The 17,117-nt window shown below is 38.3% G+C and overlaps 1 protein-coding gene across 1 annotated transcript in view; it reads left to right on the top strand.

Moving 5' to 3' along the window:
* LOC136239550 (vacuolar protein-sorting-associated protein 36-like) overlaps positions 1–17,117 on the top strand; it is a 31,403-nt gene that overhangs the window by 14,089 nt on the left and 197 nt on the right. The window contains exons 11-13 of the mRNA XM_066030295.1: positions 9,795–9,859; positions 10,167–10,251; positions 17,029–17,105. Of these exons, the coding sequence (XP_065886367.1) occupies positions 9,795–9,859; positions 10,167–10,251; positions 17,029–17,105 (227 nt within the window). The remainder of the gene's footprint in view (positions 1–9,794; positions 9,860–10,166; positions 10,252–17,028; positions 17,106–17,117) is intronic.

Raw genomic sequence — 17,117 nt, 5'->3', positions numbered from 1 at the left:
TTACATTTGGCTTGATGGATGTTCCCTTAGAGATGCCATTGTGCTGTAAAGTCAGTTGAGGTTTGCAATTTATGAAAGGACGTTCACGTGTTTTCTTTTTGAGTCTTGAGTGAATCTGATGGATCTTTAAAACAGACATTGAAGCTATAAAACAAAGTTGTGACAAATTCTTCCATCATCTATCCAGGATCTTTACTGCAATGCAGTTTCAACCATCATTCTAGCATTAAAGATGGTAATCGTCCGTAAACACATCATTTGTAGCTTCCCTGAAAAGTTGTTCAGCTGTTGGGGACAAATCTGTGTGAGCTTGCTACAACATTACGGAATTAGCAGACTGCAGTAACTGTTTGTTACAACTACCTCAGTAGACAACTTTACCTTCAGCAAGTGCTTCAGACAAGTCATTATAACAGACTCACCCCTCTGCACTTGTCACTACTATTCACACCCACGTTACTATGGTACATTCTAAATCTCACCAATTCCACAAATGATAACACTATACAGAATATGAGCCATGCATGACATAATAATACTATGTAAGACTTTCACACCTCGGATCAAAGGAATTCCAGAGGATACATCTGCCATGTATACCTCAACACAGGGAGACATCTAAATGTACACTGGTGTACATCGAAATGTATCCCGGGAAAGTGGTTGCACTTCTAAAAGAGCAAGCCATTTAATCAAAGCAAGTATAGCCTTAATGTGGATGAGGTAGTGGTTCCACCCTCTGTTTGTTTTATTCAAGCTCAGACCGAAATCGATAGTGGGAATAAATCAATGCTCACGTGATGATTACCACAAATTGAAGTGTTGCCAGAAGCAGCAGTCAAATGAAGGCGTTTTGGTATCATTGCCATTCTACAAGTTGGAAAATGTTACTTAAAGGTGAGAACTAGTCTTGCAGTACGTTCCCAAGCATTTCGGTATGCAGACATACCCACATTACAGATGACACGAATTAACCACTCTATAGCGAAGCTTACCCCATTAGGTCTTTAGTATACGTTGTGATTAGTCTATAAACAACGCAAAAACATTAAAACACATGTAAATTCCCCGAAATTTGCCCTACTCGACTTTCCGTGATATCCGTAGGACTCGTCCGTTTATTATAGCAATCGTAGCTACAACGTTACTTGCGAGTCTTTAAGGCATGCATATATAACGAATCCAGTGATTCCACTCGTATCGGCATTAAGGCTATCAGCTTTAGCGGAAGTGTTACATATTAGCTGTAACATGGGCACTCGTGATTTGCCAGAAATGTATGCCCGTAGTCCTCGGGGCCCTCGGACTTTGGACATAAATTTCTGGCAAATCACTCGTGCCCATGTTACAACTATAAAATACATGATGGTGTTATGCATACTTGTGATCTGCAATACGTTTTATGATCTGCAATCCATTTTATGTTCCAAGCTAAGTAGCATTCTGTTAGCTTCCTTCTTCTTCCGTACGGTCAAGTGCAAGTAACAAACAAGCCACTTTAAACAAGCCACTTTTCTCGTCTAAACACTATCACATGACTGTTTCTCTTCTTTTCACACTTTGTGTCCATTTTAAGATACTCACAAAATTTGTCTTCTAACCGCTGTTTATGTCGATATGAAATGCAGTCAGTCATACAACATTTCATCAATTCTTATATTCGAAAATCATTTTTGCCTTGATATGGTAACTTGAATGGATTTTTGGAATGCTGACCAGAAACAAAATCCCGGACATATTTAATGCAGTTGTTAAAGCATCAACAAAATTTAATGGTGTCCTCTGTTTCCTTTCCTAGTATTTTGTGAAGACATATCATAACAGTGTTGCTCAGTGCCTGAATATTTAAGTTGAACACACAAAGATGTGCGCTAATTTGCATTTTGTTGTCTTACATACTTGGGCATCTACTCATCTTTGAAAATTCTGTCAGGTGGACATGTTCATATTTAAGTTTGGGCACAAGCACCAATCCTGTTGTCCCCGTCCTGATGGTAAAGTTGTAGTAGATGGCTCCATTTGATATGTTACATCACACTACATGTATATAGATGAGTGTATAGTGTGTAATATGACATGTGACAAACATATGATAAGGCCATGCAAAATTAATTATATGTTTCTGGTCCCTGTGTGGGTCATTTTTATCTGGATTAATGAAATATGATTGGATTTAATGAAATATGATTGGATTTAATGAAATACGTTAATGTAAATCTGTTGACTGTACATGTAGCTACACTTGCACATCTATTGTGGTCATAAACAAAACAATTAATATCAGTACAAATGTGCACTGGGGCAAAGGTACCTCCAAATGCTCAATCATTGAAGTGTTTCAAGGTGTGTGTAGTGGATCACTGGAGACTGCAGATGAATTTTGCCTACCGGATCAGTACTGTATCGTGCTCAATCTCCCATTCCTAAGTTGGATGTTTCCAGCCAATCTCAATGATGATATAGGTAGTCAACGCCATTGAATTTAGTAAATACTTCCAAGTTTTTGTTACAAGTACAAAGCAGTATGTAAAGTGGCAGAAGGAATGTGTTTACCATGTTGATGGAAGAAGCTGGTAAACTTGCATGCCCGGATAAAATAGAGATAATTTGTAAGAACGACAAACAAAAGTTCTACAATGATGTCATTGACCTACTGCAGAAAAACAAACTTGAGTGGTCGAAGGATATGGTACTATCACAAGATAAACCGTTTGTGTCTCAGTAGATGTTCTGTGGGATGGCCATCATGAGAAACTAGCTGCACAATCTTGTCCATTCCTGAAATATTTGCACAGAACTGCAATGATACAGAAAGCTACAAGCGAAAACGACCAAATTTAAAGCGTGAATTGATTGCTGCTATATCACAGACACTGTTCAATATACGTCAACAGGTGAGCTATATATTACTTGTTGGAATAATGGGATTTACGCATTGTCCTATAGAGATGGCTATCCAAACTCAAATGGCAAGAGTAGAAGAAAAGCATAGAAGATTTGTTGAGTCACTTCACAATTATATTAAAGTAATTGGAGGTGCGAAATGAAAAGGTTCTACCTTACAACATAGTTCTGCTTCAGCTTGTAGTGTTAGTGATTCACTAGCTTTGTTTACTCTGCCTGTGAAGGACTTACAGACTTCGTCAGTACTTAACACTTTACTGCCAGTATACAGTACTTAACACTTTACTGGCAAGGGGGCTGGAGCCTTCCTTACGAATTTCTGTTTGTAAATTCAAAAAAGATTGAGATACTCTAATAGAGCAGTCACAGTATTCACAGAAGCAGTGTAGCAAACTATGAAGTTGTGGATAATGATTATGTGCTTTATCAGTGATACAATGTGTATTTGGTGGAGGACAGTCATTCTTAGCAGGTGTTGATTTTTATTTTATTTTTGCTTTTCAACACTAAACTAGAGCCCCCCCATCTAAAAATATGTTGCTACTCCTATGGTTATCGATTTGTTGAAAGCTTAAAGAGAATGGCTGCCAACTGACCGCTGTTTTGTTTACCTTCAGTACTGGCAATAACAAGGGGAAATCCTTCAGTTCTGGCTATAATAACAAATCATTTTCTGTGGTTGACTGAAGTAAGTGCCAGTGGGGGTGACGTTTAGTCCAGGAATGATGGTGTGGTTCAGAAGATTACTGATGACATGCCTAAATATCATTCTCATGCCATGAAGCAAAAGTTTGATAGTTTGTTTGGTAGAATGGTTAAACCTGCTTATTTATGTGAAATGTATCAGGAGATAACTGGAGATTGTTCTGTAGCCTCTAGCAAAACTGAGAGCCACATTAATGATCATGTAAGATAGGTAATTGAGTTGGAAGACATTGATGCTGTGGTTGACCTTCAGCATCACGGCAGCCAAGTAAATATGATAAATGATGCATGTAAAGCCTATATATCAATGGCAACATGGAGACACCAGTTGATGACAGACGACATGACAGTTTTAAGCATTTAGCTGTGGCTATGTCAGTTTCTGATCTTTTGTGTGAAGTCAGTAAAGTAGTTGACCCTGGCACTCCAGTACCATCAGTACAGTAAGTTAGGTTGCAGTTTTGACCGAAGACACTCACAGCAAAGGAAGCCTTACAGTACACAGGTAGACTGAAACTAAAGTACATGGTACTAAAGTGCCAAATAAGGAAGTACCATGAAGAGGCACATAATGCATCTGCTTTATTTCGCTATGAGAAGAAATGGCTGTTCAGTTTAGAAGGCTTGCTACATTTGTGTCACTTGATGGTAAACATAAGCTACCACTTGATGATAAACACAAGGTACCACTTGGTGAACCAGGGTACCCAGTGGCTAGTGTAGAACGTGGTAAAAGAGTTCTTGTATCTGTTGATAAATCATTTCTTGTTGGTGACCACTCGTAGTTCTCATACTCCTAGTGTTGCCTTATTTATAGACACACTCCATTCAATGGATGGATCATTTATTATGGTAAAGTTTGCATCGGATTAAAAGATAGTGTCTTTGAGGGCTTTTTGCCTAAGTGTCACGGGACCGACTTAAACTCCTTGTTGTTTCAATTGTAAATCTTGTGATGTTTGTCTACACAGACGGTGGACCTGATCATCGTGTCAATTTTCTTTCTGTGCAACTCACGTATATATGTCTGTTTCTTGTTCATAATTTGATTATCTTGTGGTAGTTCATACTCCGCCGTACAACTCATATAAGAACCCAGCTGAATGAGGCATGTCTGAGGTGCTACAGGCTGTTGGGATAATGAGGGAGAAGTTAGTAACAGTTACACTAGAAAAAGTTGTAGAAGGCTGTAATTCCATGAAAGATATTCGAACAGCTGCTGAAACCCACCTGATGAATTCAGGGACAGTGTGCAGCCATCTAAAATATTATTGTGTCATCCCTTATTCGGAAATTAAAATTGAAGAATGAACCTTTTTGGTTTGTTTCATTCTTTAAGTGTTTCAGAAATAGAAACTGTTTCTTAGTATGTTAAATCAAATTGAACCAAATTCTCAATATGTGAATTGTACAAAGGCTGCTCAGCTTAATAATTTTCCAAAGTTAAAAAAGTTTCTTGGATCTGTCATCTTTGTTGTCGTACAAGACATTACATGTTTTCCATTAAGAAATGTGGTGCTACAGACTGCACCATCTGCAAACCTCCTCATTTTCCCAGAGAGATATTTGGTACTATCTGCCATTTACCAGACCCTATGAAAGATGGTGAAGTTTATAGATCATTCTCAGATGTGTATGGTACCGAAAAAGATTGACCATCATTAGTGGCATTTGGTGATTCTAGAATACCCTTTAATCCTTTTGGACAATTTGTTCGAAACATTGGCAAGTTTGTTAAGCCACGAGTATTGTATTCATCTCGTAAACTACTCTGTAAAGATCAAGAAACAACTTGGACTATGTTTCCAATTGCTTTCCAAAGATCTTCATTCACTGTGAGGGACTGAAGGTCTACATGATACTCCTGGCTATTATCCTCGCTGTGAATCATGCAAGCAAAATTCAACTAAAATACCCATACTAAAGTGAAAACCATAAGCTAGTTGATTTTTAAACTACACTTTTTTGAGCTTTTTAAATCATTGAACACTTTTAACAATATTAAAAGTCAATATAAAACTGTCAATAAATCTTTTTTATCAGTTTGTACCTTCTATTGTGGTTCCTGAAATATAAATACACAATTAATTGTATTTAACACAAGTTTTACTGTAATATTAAAAATTTCGCTACACTTGCTATGAATTGTAATTGTAATTGTATGCAGTAATATAATTAATTAATTAATTAATTATAACAGAAAAAAACTGGTGACCTGGTCAATTTTTACATCTGAGTTGGACCAGAAATATATACTTAACTTTGCATGGTCTAGTGTATGGCAACATGGTCTAGTGTATGGCGACATGGTCTAGTGTATGGCGACATGGTCTAGTGTATGGCGACATGGTCTAGTGTATGGCGACATGGTCTAGTGTATGGCGACATGGTCTAGTGTATGGCGACATGGTCTAGTGTATGGCGACATGGTCTAGTGTATGGCGACATGGTCTAGTGTATGGCGACATGGTCTAGTGTATGGCGACATGGTCTAGTGTATGGCGACATGGTCTAGTGTATGGAGACATGGTCTAGTGTATGGCGACATGGTCTAGTGTATGGCGACATGGTCTAGTGTATGGCGACATGGTCTAGTGTATGGCGACATGGTCTAGTGTATGGTGACATGGTCTAGTGTATGGCGACATGGTCTAGTGTATGGCGACATGGTCTAGTGTATGGCGACATGGTCTAGTGTATGGCGACATGGTCTAGTGTATGGTGACATGGTCTAGTGTATGGAGACATGGTCTAGTGTATGGCAACATGGTCTAGTGTATGGCAACACACACTTCACATTCACAAAATTAGTCACAAATACCTTTCCTAGTTGCGTTGCATTTTGATGAGGTGGGGAGGCTCTGAGATAAAGTATATATACTACTATTCTTCACCATATGGATTCATTGTCTTGTTATCAAGGGCTTTCGAACTGTCATTATGAAGTTCAAAGTAACGATGGTTACCATCTGTAATCACTGCAGCCACATCTCTCTAGCCTTGACACGGCATCCCGAAATGGGAGAATATCTGTTCTCCCATCACTGTAGCACAAGGAAATTGTGTGCATATGGAAACCCTCACCATAAACACCAACGAGTCATTTAATATTCCACTAAGTGATTGTTTATATCCCTAATGTAGTGCTCCTGCCTGCATTCATGTGAAAGAATGAATATATAAATTATCATTTGCACCAGCTTAAATGTGTGTGAGTGTATACCCATGTAGTTAATACTGTGTAAACAAGATCTTCCTTCTCATCTACTAATACGTATTGTGATGTATTTCCGGAATTCAGTGCAACATGCAATATCAGCAGCTTCCATCAACTACTGCAGTAGACAATTTTGCAGCTGCTGCAACACAGTGGGTGTGTCTTTCAGTGTTCGCTGACATGGCAACTTTATTACACCTGGAATATTATGTAATTTGGGTACATTCTAATTGGTTAGCATTTTTATTATAACTCAATAATATTGTCTTTATCTTGATTCTTTTCACCAAAGCCACTCCTATGATGCTACAAACCAACCTGTTCCCTGAGGCAGTTTACCTTACAGCTGTGACAAAAAAAAAATTTCTTTGTAGTTTTAAAAATTATACTTAATAACTGTCTTGTTTTAATCCCATTTGTTTGTTTATCCGATAACATCTGTATAAAAATTGAACTGTATATGTTACATGCTGAAATGAACATTCACCAGTTATAGCAATTTTTCTAAGCGATTTTCTAAGTGGTACAAAAAGATGAAGAAATATCTGATAGCTAGTGCATATTACTGGCTCTAATAAAGCTGTCTGTCTATCTATCTGTCTCCAACGCCCGTAACTCAACAACCAAAGCACATATCAACACGGGACTTTAACAAAATTAAGCACTGATCATCTGGCAACTCCAAGTTTGTTGTTACAAACCACTACGTGCTTCCTTTTGTTCTCTATAAAGCATTGAAGACGTTGGTGTGGAGGAAAACTTGAGCTACATTCCTGTCAAAACCACGAACAAACAGCCAAAGCATTAGTGATAGAACTGTTAACCCAGAGGTTCCTGGGTTTGATTCCTGCCCATGACAATTTTTTTTCTCAGTGCCACCTTTTCGTGACACACTTTTTCATGTGTCAGCTATTGACGATGATTACTCGGCAATCTGTGCACTATCGGCACGATTCACACGTGAAATGAAACGCTCACCATCTGGCTACGTCGCAAAGTTTATTACAAGCTTCTACATGTGTTCCTTTGTCCATTACAGCACCTTGAAGGTCATGATGTAGAGAAAACTTCACCTCACACGATAAACGATAAACGGCACCTCCCTGAAGTTGTTGTGGTTACTGCTGTGTAGGGTGTGGGTTCGAATCCTGCCAGTGACAAAACTTTTTTTTGTTGTTTTATACACCTTTTTGGTGCATACTTTTTCTAACTGAACTATTTTCTCATAGCATCCAGGTATTGCTAAACCACATATGGACTGTTGGAAGAGTATACAGTAGCACATTTGATAGGCATAGGGCAGGCATGGGCAGGTCAATTGAATGCATGTTCGTTTGTGTGTGTTTGTCCCGTGTGTTCTATTAGAGTAAGGTCCTTCTCCACTTATAGCCAGGAAGTGTGTACCTGTGTATTAAGTTAATTTGCTCAAACTTTTGCTTGCAGTATAGCTATATCCTGCTTAAATTATTGGTTTAGCTTAGCTACATGCAATTCTGCTATTTAGTTAATCCCGTGTTCAACAACACAAGCCTCAAGGTGTAAACAACACTTACGTATGAATTCCTGCTACTCAGTCTATAAAAAGTTCTGTTCTTGATAGCAGTAGGCTCAATGAATCCTGTTAATAGTTTGATTGGTAAACCTTGAGTCTGTGTCCTGCCTTAATGGTGGACATTTTTGTAGCTTTGTGTAAATCATGCCTTTTAAATTACAGAGTAGGGTAACCCTGATTAGTAGCTCCTGATTAGTAGTGGACTTTAAGTGTGAAGATATTTCAGACAGCCAAGCACCCACCACAAAATCAAAATTAGCATCCCATTAAACTAAGTGTGTATGTGGTAGTATTAACAGACCAGACAATAGTGTATTGTGAGAAGTGTTCCTCAACTCTGTCAAGTGGTAGTGTTAACGGACCAGACAATAGTGTATTGTGAGAAGTGTTCCTCAGCTCTGTCAAGTGGTAGTATTAACAGACCAGACAATAGTGTATTGTGAGAAGTGTTCCTCAGCTCTGTCAAGTGGTAGTATTAACAGACCAGACAATAGTGTATTGTGAGAAGTGTTCCTCAGCTCTGTCAAGTGGTAGTATTAACAGACCAGACAATAGTGTATTGTGAGAAGTGTTCCTCAGCTCTGTCAAGTGGTAGTATTAACAGACCAGACAATAGTGTATTGTGAGAAGTGTTCCTCAGCTCTGTCAAGTGGTAGTATTAACAGACCAGACAATAGTGTGTTGTGAGAAGTGTTCCTCAACTCTGTCAAGTGGTAGTATTAACAGACCAGACAATAGTGTATTGTGAGAAGTGTTCCTCAGCTCTGTCAAGTGGTAGTATTAACAGACCAGACAATAGTGTATTGTGAGAAGTGTTCCTCAGCTCTGTCAAGTGGTAGTATTAACAGACCAGACAATAGTGTATTGTGAGAAGTGTTCCTCAGCTCTGTCAAGTGGTAGTATTAACAGACCAGACAATAGTGTGTTGTGAGAAGTGTTCCTCAACTCTGTCAAGTGGTAGTATTAACAGACCAGACAATAGTGTATTGTGAGAAGTGTTCCTCAACTCTGTCAAGTGGTAGTATTAACAGACCAGACAATAGCGTATTGTGAGAAGTGTTCCTCAGCTCTGTCAAGTGGTAGTATTAACAGACCAGACAATAGTGTATTGTGAGAAGTGTTCCTTAGCTCTGTCAAGTGGTAGTATTAACAGACCAGACAATAGTGTGTTGTGAGAAGTGTTCCTCAACTCTGTCAAGTGGTAGTATTAACAGACCAGACAATAGTGTGTTGTGAGAAGTGTTCCTCTGTCAAGTGGTAGTATTAACAGACCAGACAATAGTGTGTTGTGAGAAGTGTTCCTCAGCTCTGTCAATAACAGACCACCTGTAGTGGGAAGTGTTAATATTATTTGTTGTTCTATTAATAGTTGTGTTCACCTGATGACATCATTACTGCTTGTTGTTCTATTAATAGTTGTGTTCACCTGATGACATCATTACTGCTTGTAACACGTTTGAACTGCTCAAGCTACCACTGAGGTTAGTGTGTCCTCATCTGGGTCATGGTGTGTCATGTGGGTCATGGTGTGTCCTAGTGTGGATCATGGTGTGTCTTCGTGTGGGTCATGGCGTGTCCTTGTGTGGGTCATGGTGTGTCCTCGTGTGGGTCATGGCATGTCCTTGTGTGGGTCATGGTATGTCCTCGTGTGGGTCATGGCGTGTCCAGTGTGTTGTTGTTGTGTGGGTCATGGCGTGTCCTGTGCATGAGGAGTGACCTCACTTGGGAGGTGTACTCGTGTACTACATATTAATGATCATACCATATTAGACTATCATACCATATTAGGCTACACAAGTTTGATAGTGGAGTACTGGTAGTACAGTCAGTCAGTCATAGTAAGGAAGCCATTGTTGAGGAGACATCCAAACTGGTAAGCCAGTGTAGTGTTGTACGTACGTATGTGCGTGTGAGTGGCCATGCTACCAACCTTGTGGTGGACCTATAACATGCCATTCGTGTGATTTGGCTAATGATAGCCTCCCTAACTTTGCTGTGTGGTGGAGACCAGGGGACTCCATTATTATAGGGACCTTAGTCAGAGACTTGTTCCACCTCATGCAAAGCATGGTGTGTGTGCACAATGTAGAGGCCTCTTGTTGACTTGTAAGGCCAACACAATTGTCTATCCTCCTCTCACTGGCCTAAATTTCAATAGCTTGTAAGAGATTATTTAGTGTCTCCTGGCTGGGTGAGTGTGTACCTTGAACTGTTTTCCATGAAGGGTTGGGGTGGAGATGATGGTCTCCCAGCCCCAGACAAGCAGAAGTGTGTGTGCATGTGTGTAGTGTGTCTGTTAATGTATCTGTTTGTGTAGTATGTTAGTGTACCTGTGTCAAGTCTTGTAATGTCATATCAGGTGTGGTTGTCATAATAACAATAATGCACAGACAAGTGTCCTGACTATCAAGGTATCCTGATCATCAAGGTGTCCTGATTATCAAGGTGTCCTGATCATCAAGGTGTCCTGATCATCAAGGTGTCCTGATCATCAAGGTGTCCTGATCATCAAGATGTCCTGATTATCAAGGTGTCCTGATTATCAAGGTGTCCTGATTATCAAGGTGTCCTGATTTCAAGGGTCTAAATGTGTAGGGTTGAGACAAATAGTTTGATGCTTCGTTTGGCTTCACAACATTCGGATGCTGCTTTACCCCACCAAAGCTTCATTACCATGGATACTAACAGTTGTCAATCCTTGTAGAAGCTGCCATTTATAGTCTAAACAATGGAGTGTAGCTGTAGCAGTTTGTACTATGTACACTCAATTGTGTTCATTAATTGACAAAGCTTCGGTAACATTGTCAAAAAAAGCTTTGGGGCATGTATTTGTACATTCATTCCAACCCTAGTGTACACTAATAATATAGCCCCAAATTGTGCACTTTTTCATAAAAGCATTAAACTTTCCACATAAATAGTATTCCTCAAGACATGTATTTTTTGATGTAGTGCCATCACAGATTTGACCTTTGGTGACCTTTATGGCAGAAATTTGATCATTTCTGTCTTTATCTTCCTGAGGCAATAATAGACATGGTACCAAAGTAAAGGTCTTGTTGAAGAAAACAACTTGATAGGTAATTCCATTTTGAAGTTACGATTGTTTTTATTATCTCTGAAATTCTCTGAAGGCATGTCCACACGACAAAAAAAAGTGAATTGAATGCGCATTGATTCGAATTATTCGCGTCCACATGGAATGCGTATTAACGCGATTCGAATTGAAAGTGGATCACATGAATCCATCTCCACAGGTGGTTTGAATACGAATTGGCTGCGAATCGGGATTTGCTACGTCATAATAATGCAATGCGTGAGGGGTTGACACGTTTGCGCATGACCTTTGTAAACAACACAGGGTAGAAATACAGAAGCCGGTGCTCGGTGTAATAAAAGCGCAGGGACGTGTCGAAGAAGTGTTTTATCATCGTAGCTAGCCCTTAGAGTTTGAAAGAACAACGGTCCCATACCTATCACTCACCATCAGCCGTCTTTTGTACTCTACTCGTAGAAATCCTTCCGGTATGTTATAAACAAAGTATAAGCGTTACTACGAGATATTCCTTTCATTCTATCGTTAAACTCATTGTTCTCTTGGTTGGCGCAAATGAGTGTTTTCGGCATTTAATTATCCGTTTATCACACTAGTAAATTCAATAATGTGCATTACGCGATAATGCATGTGGACACATTCAATTCGGATTCGATACGCATTACCTGAATTTGTTTTGCATCTGGTTCCTAATTCGAATTTGTGTGGACATGCCTTGAGTTTACCTGCCCTTAGAGTGTAAATTACGTATGGTAGGCTTGGGGTCATATACTTGTATTTAGCTGTATTTGTATTTTGAAGTTTTGAAACAACATGTATTTGTATTTAAACACTTCATGTAAAACTTTCTGCAAATACTTCAAATACCTTTGCTGGAAGATGATCTCTTTGACTTATTGACACCTTAATCTGTAGAAATATATCAAATACTAATTATTTTCTTTCAATTTCTTTGAATGGGAAGAGTTATGAAGAACTTACTTTTCTTTGAAGTTGAATAGTATCATACAGTACTATAGTAACTGTATAGTAGGGACCACAAAGGAGTAGGCGTGGCCCACAAAATAATGTCACTCAAAAACCAGCCTCAATTTTCCCTGACAACAATGAGGCAGTATTGGTTAGGTAAAACTAAGCCCAAACAAGCTTTCAGATCGACCCAAAATGCTTTCAACAAGTTGCTATGGAATTTTTTTTTTAAATTTATTTGACGGAATTTTCTACTGACTGAGTAAGTAACTGACTGACTGATGCCTTCAGACAAGCGTAACTCGATAATGGCTAAGGCTACGGGCTTGATTTTTTCACTGTTCAATATCGCTTTGTCCCGACAGGTGCCTTTTGGCATACCACAGTACATAAAATGCATTCTTCATGGACTTAGGTGTTGATTTGGCAGTAGCACGTGATGGCTTCCTTTGTAATGGAAATCATCCGTATTTTTCATAGTGGCTATTTTGGTTGCAGAGGTGCTTTTCAAATAGTTCTTGATTCATACTGCTGTGTAACGGGTTGAACATAGCTGACAGCGAAGTGTAGTGGATACTTCACTTTTCAGACGATAATTAATATAATTGGGGCACATGGCATTATTTCTTTCTTTTGATATGCGTGGATTGTAGAGGTGCTTTATGGACAGTTCTTGATTCGAAATGCTGTGTAACGGGTTGAACATAGCTGACAATGAAGTGTAGTGGATACTTCACTTTTCAGACGATAATTGATATAGAGTAAAGTATCAATTATCAGACAATATCATGTTTGGACAACTGCCATTCACTTCCTGGAAATCCTGCAGTTTAGGTTATTGTACCAAAAGGTAGGCTACACCAAGCAATAATTATCCTCCAATAATCAGCTATGTGTAATTAATAGCTTAAGAGTTACAGCCAATAGTATGCTTAGTCTGATAAATTTTATGTTTGGACAAAACTATCAGTTGTCGGACTTTGATTTTTACTACCAGTAAACAATGTCCAATTTATTTCAAATTTGTATGCAATATACCTGTACTCATTAGCTATTAATGGCCAAAAAATGGTTTCGTTATCTTTAGCATAGAGGGAGTACGAGCCTCACAATTTTTAGCGGTATTGTCGGACGCCATCTGCTTTAATTTAGCCATGCCCACCAACAGAGTTCATGCTTTTGCAACAAATGCACCAGTGCTAAACCACAGAAGAAGGTAAATGAATGTCTTTCAAGAGTAAAGGTGTGCTTTAAAGTTTATATTCAGGATATTTCCATTGGAACGTAGTATATTTGGCTCCTAAATGAAGAAGGGATGCCATGATAGTCATGACATATGACATGTCATGACACAAAGCTCCATGATATGATATGACATAGACTTCTTTATGTCGTGACATAAATATCTCCTAATAATGCACACTTTTCCATTCATTTTGATCAAATTTGATGCAATAAATATGAGAAAAATTGACATATAAGTATGAACAATGTTGGTTGTTGATGTCATAGCTGATGTTTAAGTTTACATGTTTGAATCAAAATAGCTATACAGTTTCATAAGTAACAGCTTCAGTTGTGAAACTTTAAGAATTGCTTATGTCGTGACATAAACCTCGATGACATGTGACATAAACCTCTATGACATGTGACATAAAAATTTCTATGTCGTGGCATCCCTAAAATGAAGGAGATGCACACTAGGTAGAAAAATGAAATTACAAGAAGCAACTTCTGACCAACCACATTTGTCAGTCTTGGTGCCTCAATCGCAAATACCACCTAGAAATGGAAAGACGTTCCATTGTCTACCTTCTATGGATGCACAATACAACATTTTCGTCCTTTTTGTTTCACCCATATAAGGTAGAGAAAGAAAAGCCTTTCAATTTCCATGACAGTATTTGTGATAGGACACCAAGACTAGCATATGTAGGTGGTCAGGAGGTGGTTTTGCATAACTTCTTTTTTCCACCTTGCGTGCATCTTCTTCATTTATGAGCCAAAAATACTACGTTCCAATGGAAATATGCTGAATATAAACTTTAAAGCACACCTCTACTCTTGAAATATATTTATTTACCTTCTTCTGTGGTGCATTTGTTGCAAAAGCATACAAACTCTGTTGGTGGGCATGGCTAAATTAAAGCAGATGGCGTCCGACAATACCGCTAAAAATTGTGAGGTTTATACACTCTCTCTATGCTAAAGATAACGAAACCATTTTTTGGCCATTAATAGCTAATGAGTACAGGTATGTTGCATACAAATTTGAAATAAGTTGGACATTGTTTACTGGTAGTAAAAATCAAAGTCCGACAACTGTTAGGTTTGTCTGAACATAGAATTTATCGGACTAAGCATACTATTGGCTGTAACTCTTAAGCTATTAATTACACATAGCTGATTATTGGAGGATAATTATTGCTTGGTGTAGCCTACCTTTGGTACAATTACCTAAACTGCAGGATTTCCAGGAAGTGAATGGCAGCTGTCCGAACATGATATTGTCCGATAATTGATACTTACTCTAGCTGGGGCGTGCGGTGCCATTTCAGATGCGGTATGCGTGGGTTCACCAGTCATAATTAGTGTTGCACCAATAATCGGTTGAATTATCGGTAATAACTGATATTAGCTAATTTTACAAGTATCGGTATCGGCTATGAAGCGGAAATAATTTGCCGATTAACCGAAACCCACAATCAATCGTTAAATTGACGGCAATGAACAGGTGAAAGTAAAGGTGGTGAATACAGCAGTAAGTGGTTTGCTGTAACTGTTTTGGCTTGTTTGTTTACACAAGTATGGTTGCAAGGCTATAGTAGGCCGTGTATATTTATCGGCCACCCACGCAATCAGTTGATCACTCTTCACAAAGGGTCTGTAGTCCCACTAAAAACACTGTTTGATAAGCTGGCTTAGCTGTTTTATAACTACTTGGCTTCCTTTTCCATGAAAGGAGATAGTAGCAAAACTGTATAAAACATTGCAAAAGTCGACCGCCCACACAATTAATTACATTGATTACATTATCATTACAAATGCAGTTTATACACATAAACTTTCTGCTCCTCCTCCACTGTTCTGAAGAATTGAAGAATATCGGTAAATATTGGCATATCGGTTACAGGAATAGGCAAATAATCGGTATCAGCAAATGTGAAAAAATGCATATCGGTGCAACACCAGTCATAATAATTATATACAAAAAAAAAGTTAACAAACAAGCACACGAAAAAATTTGGAATTTTCAACTAGAGTAGGGACCATAGCACATCGATAAAAAGTGTTGGAATATTAAATCACAGTAAAACAATAAGAAGTGTTATATCCCTACTGTGCATTTCCATTATAGTATCTTGAGTACAGTAGGGATATAACACTTCTTATTGTTTTACTGTGATTTAATATCATGAACTACTCCAGCTTGTTTCAGTACTTTTTATTGATGTGCTATGGTCCCTACTCTAGTTGAAAATTCCAAATTTTTTCATGTACTTGTAGTAAAGTACAAGCATTCAAATCCTGTAACATAGTTCCATAATGTCATCTAAGAAGAGCAAGAAGTCTACTCCAATTGTTTTCCGGCATTATAATTACGTTTGTGTTTACCATACACTTGAAATTTTATTAGAACAATATTAAAACAGAGGTATGTACTATTGGGTGGTTGTGTAACGATCAAAGTACAAAAGTAGTTTAATATGCTTTTAAAAGTATTTGAAATATTTCATACTTTCAGAGTATTTGTAATTAAATACTTTTCAAAGTATTTGACCTCAAGCCTGCCTATGGGGAAATAAATTAACTCAAAATTCATGGGCAATATAAATGATCATAACTTTAAGACAGAAATGATCAAATATCAGGTTCTGCACACACTGGTCGGCAGTGGCTCAAACAACCAATACACTCTTAAATCCAACAAGTACCCTCTTAAATCTGACCAGTACAATTCTTATATAATTATATCACTGATAGTCATAAAGGTCAAATCTGTGATGGAACTATTCAAAAAATTTGCACGAGGAGTCCTTTATGTGGAAGGGCATGGTTTAGTGGAAAAGTGTATGACATTTGCATTCTATAATACAAATAGGACCATGGACAAGTGTCCTGATTATCAAGGTGTCCTTATTAGTGAGGTGTCCTGATTTCAGAGGACTAAATTTGTGTACGCTATACAAACGGGACCATGGATAAGTGTCCTGATTATCAAGGTGTCCTTATTAGTAAGGTGTCCTGATTTCAGAGGACTAAATTTGTGTACGCTATACAAACGGGACCATGGACAAGTGTCCTGATAATCAAAGTGTCCTTATTAGTGAGGTGTCCTGATTTCAGGGGTCTAAATGTGTGTACACTAATACAAATGGGACCATGGATAAGTGTCCTGATTATCAAGGTGTCCTTATTAGTGAGGTGTCCTGATTTCAGAGGACTAAATTTGTGTACGCTATACAAATGGGACCATGGATAAGTGTCCTGATTATCAAGGTGTCCTTATTAGTGAGGTGTCCTGATTTCAGGGGTCTAAATGTGTGTACACTAATACAAGCAAGGTGTTTATAATGTTGTATGTATCCAGTGTGTACACAGATGACCACAATTGTCTCATTCCAGGTCACTGAGAAGGGTTCAATGATAGTACAAGATCTCTGTCACACTGTTAATGTGTCTGCAGTGTTAGCTAAAGAAAGGTGGGTCCTGTC

The sequence above is a fragment of the Dysidea avara genome, chromosome 11 (genome assembly GCF_963678975.1).
Source record: "Dysidea avara chromosome 11, odDysAvar1.4, whole genome shotgun sequence".
In the NCBI taxonomy this organism is placed as follows: Eukaryota; Metazoa; Porifera; class Demospongiae; order Dictyoceratida; family Dysideidae; genus Dysidea; species Dysidea avara.
The sequence above is the reverse complement of the archived record's forward strand: the minus strand, read 5'-3'. Positions and strand labels throughout refer to the sequence as shown.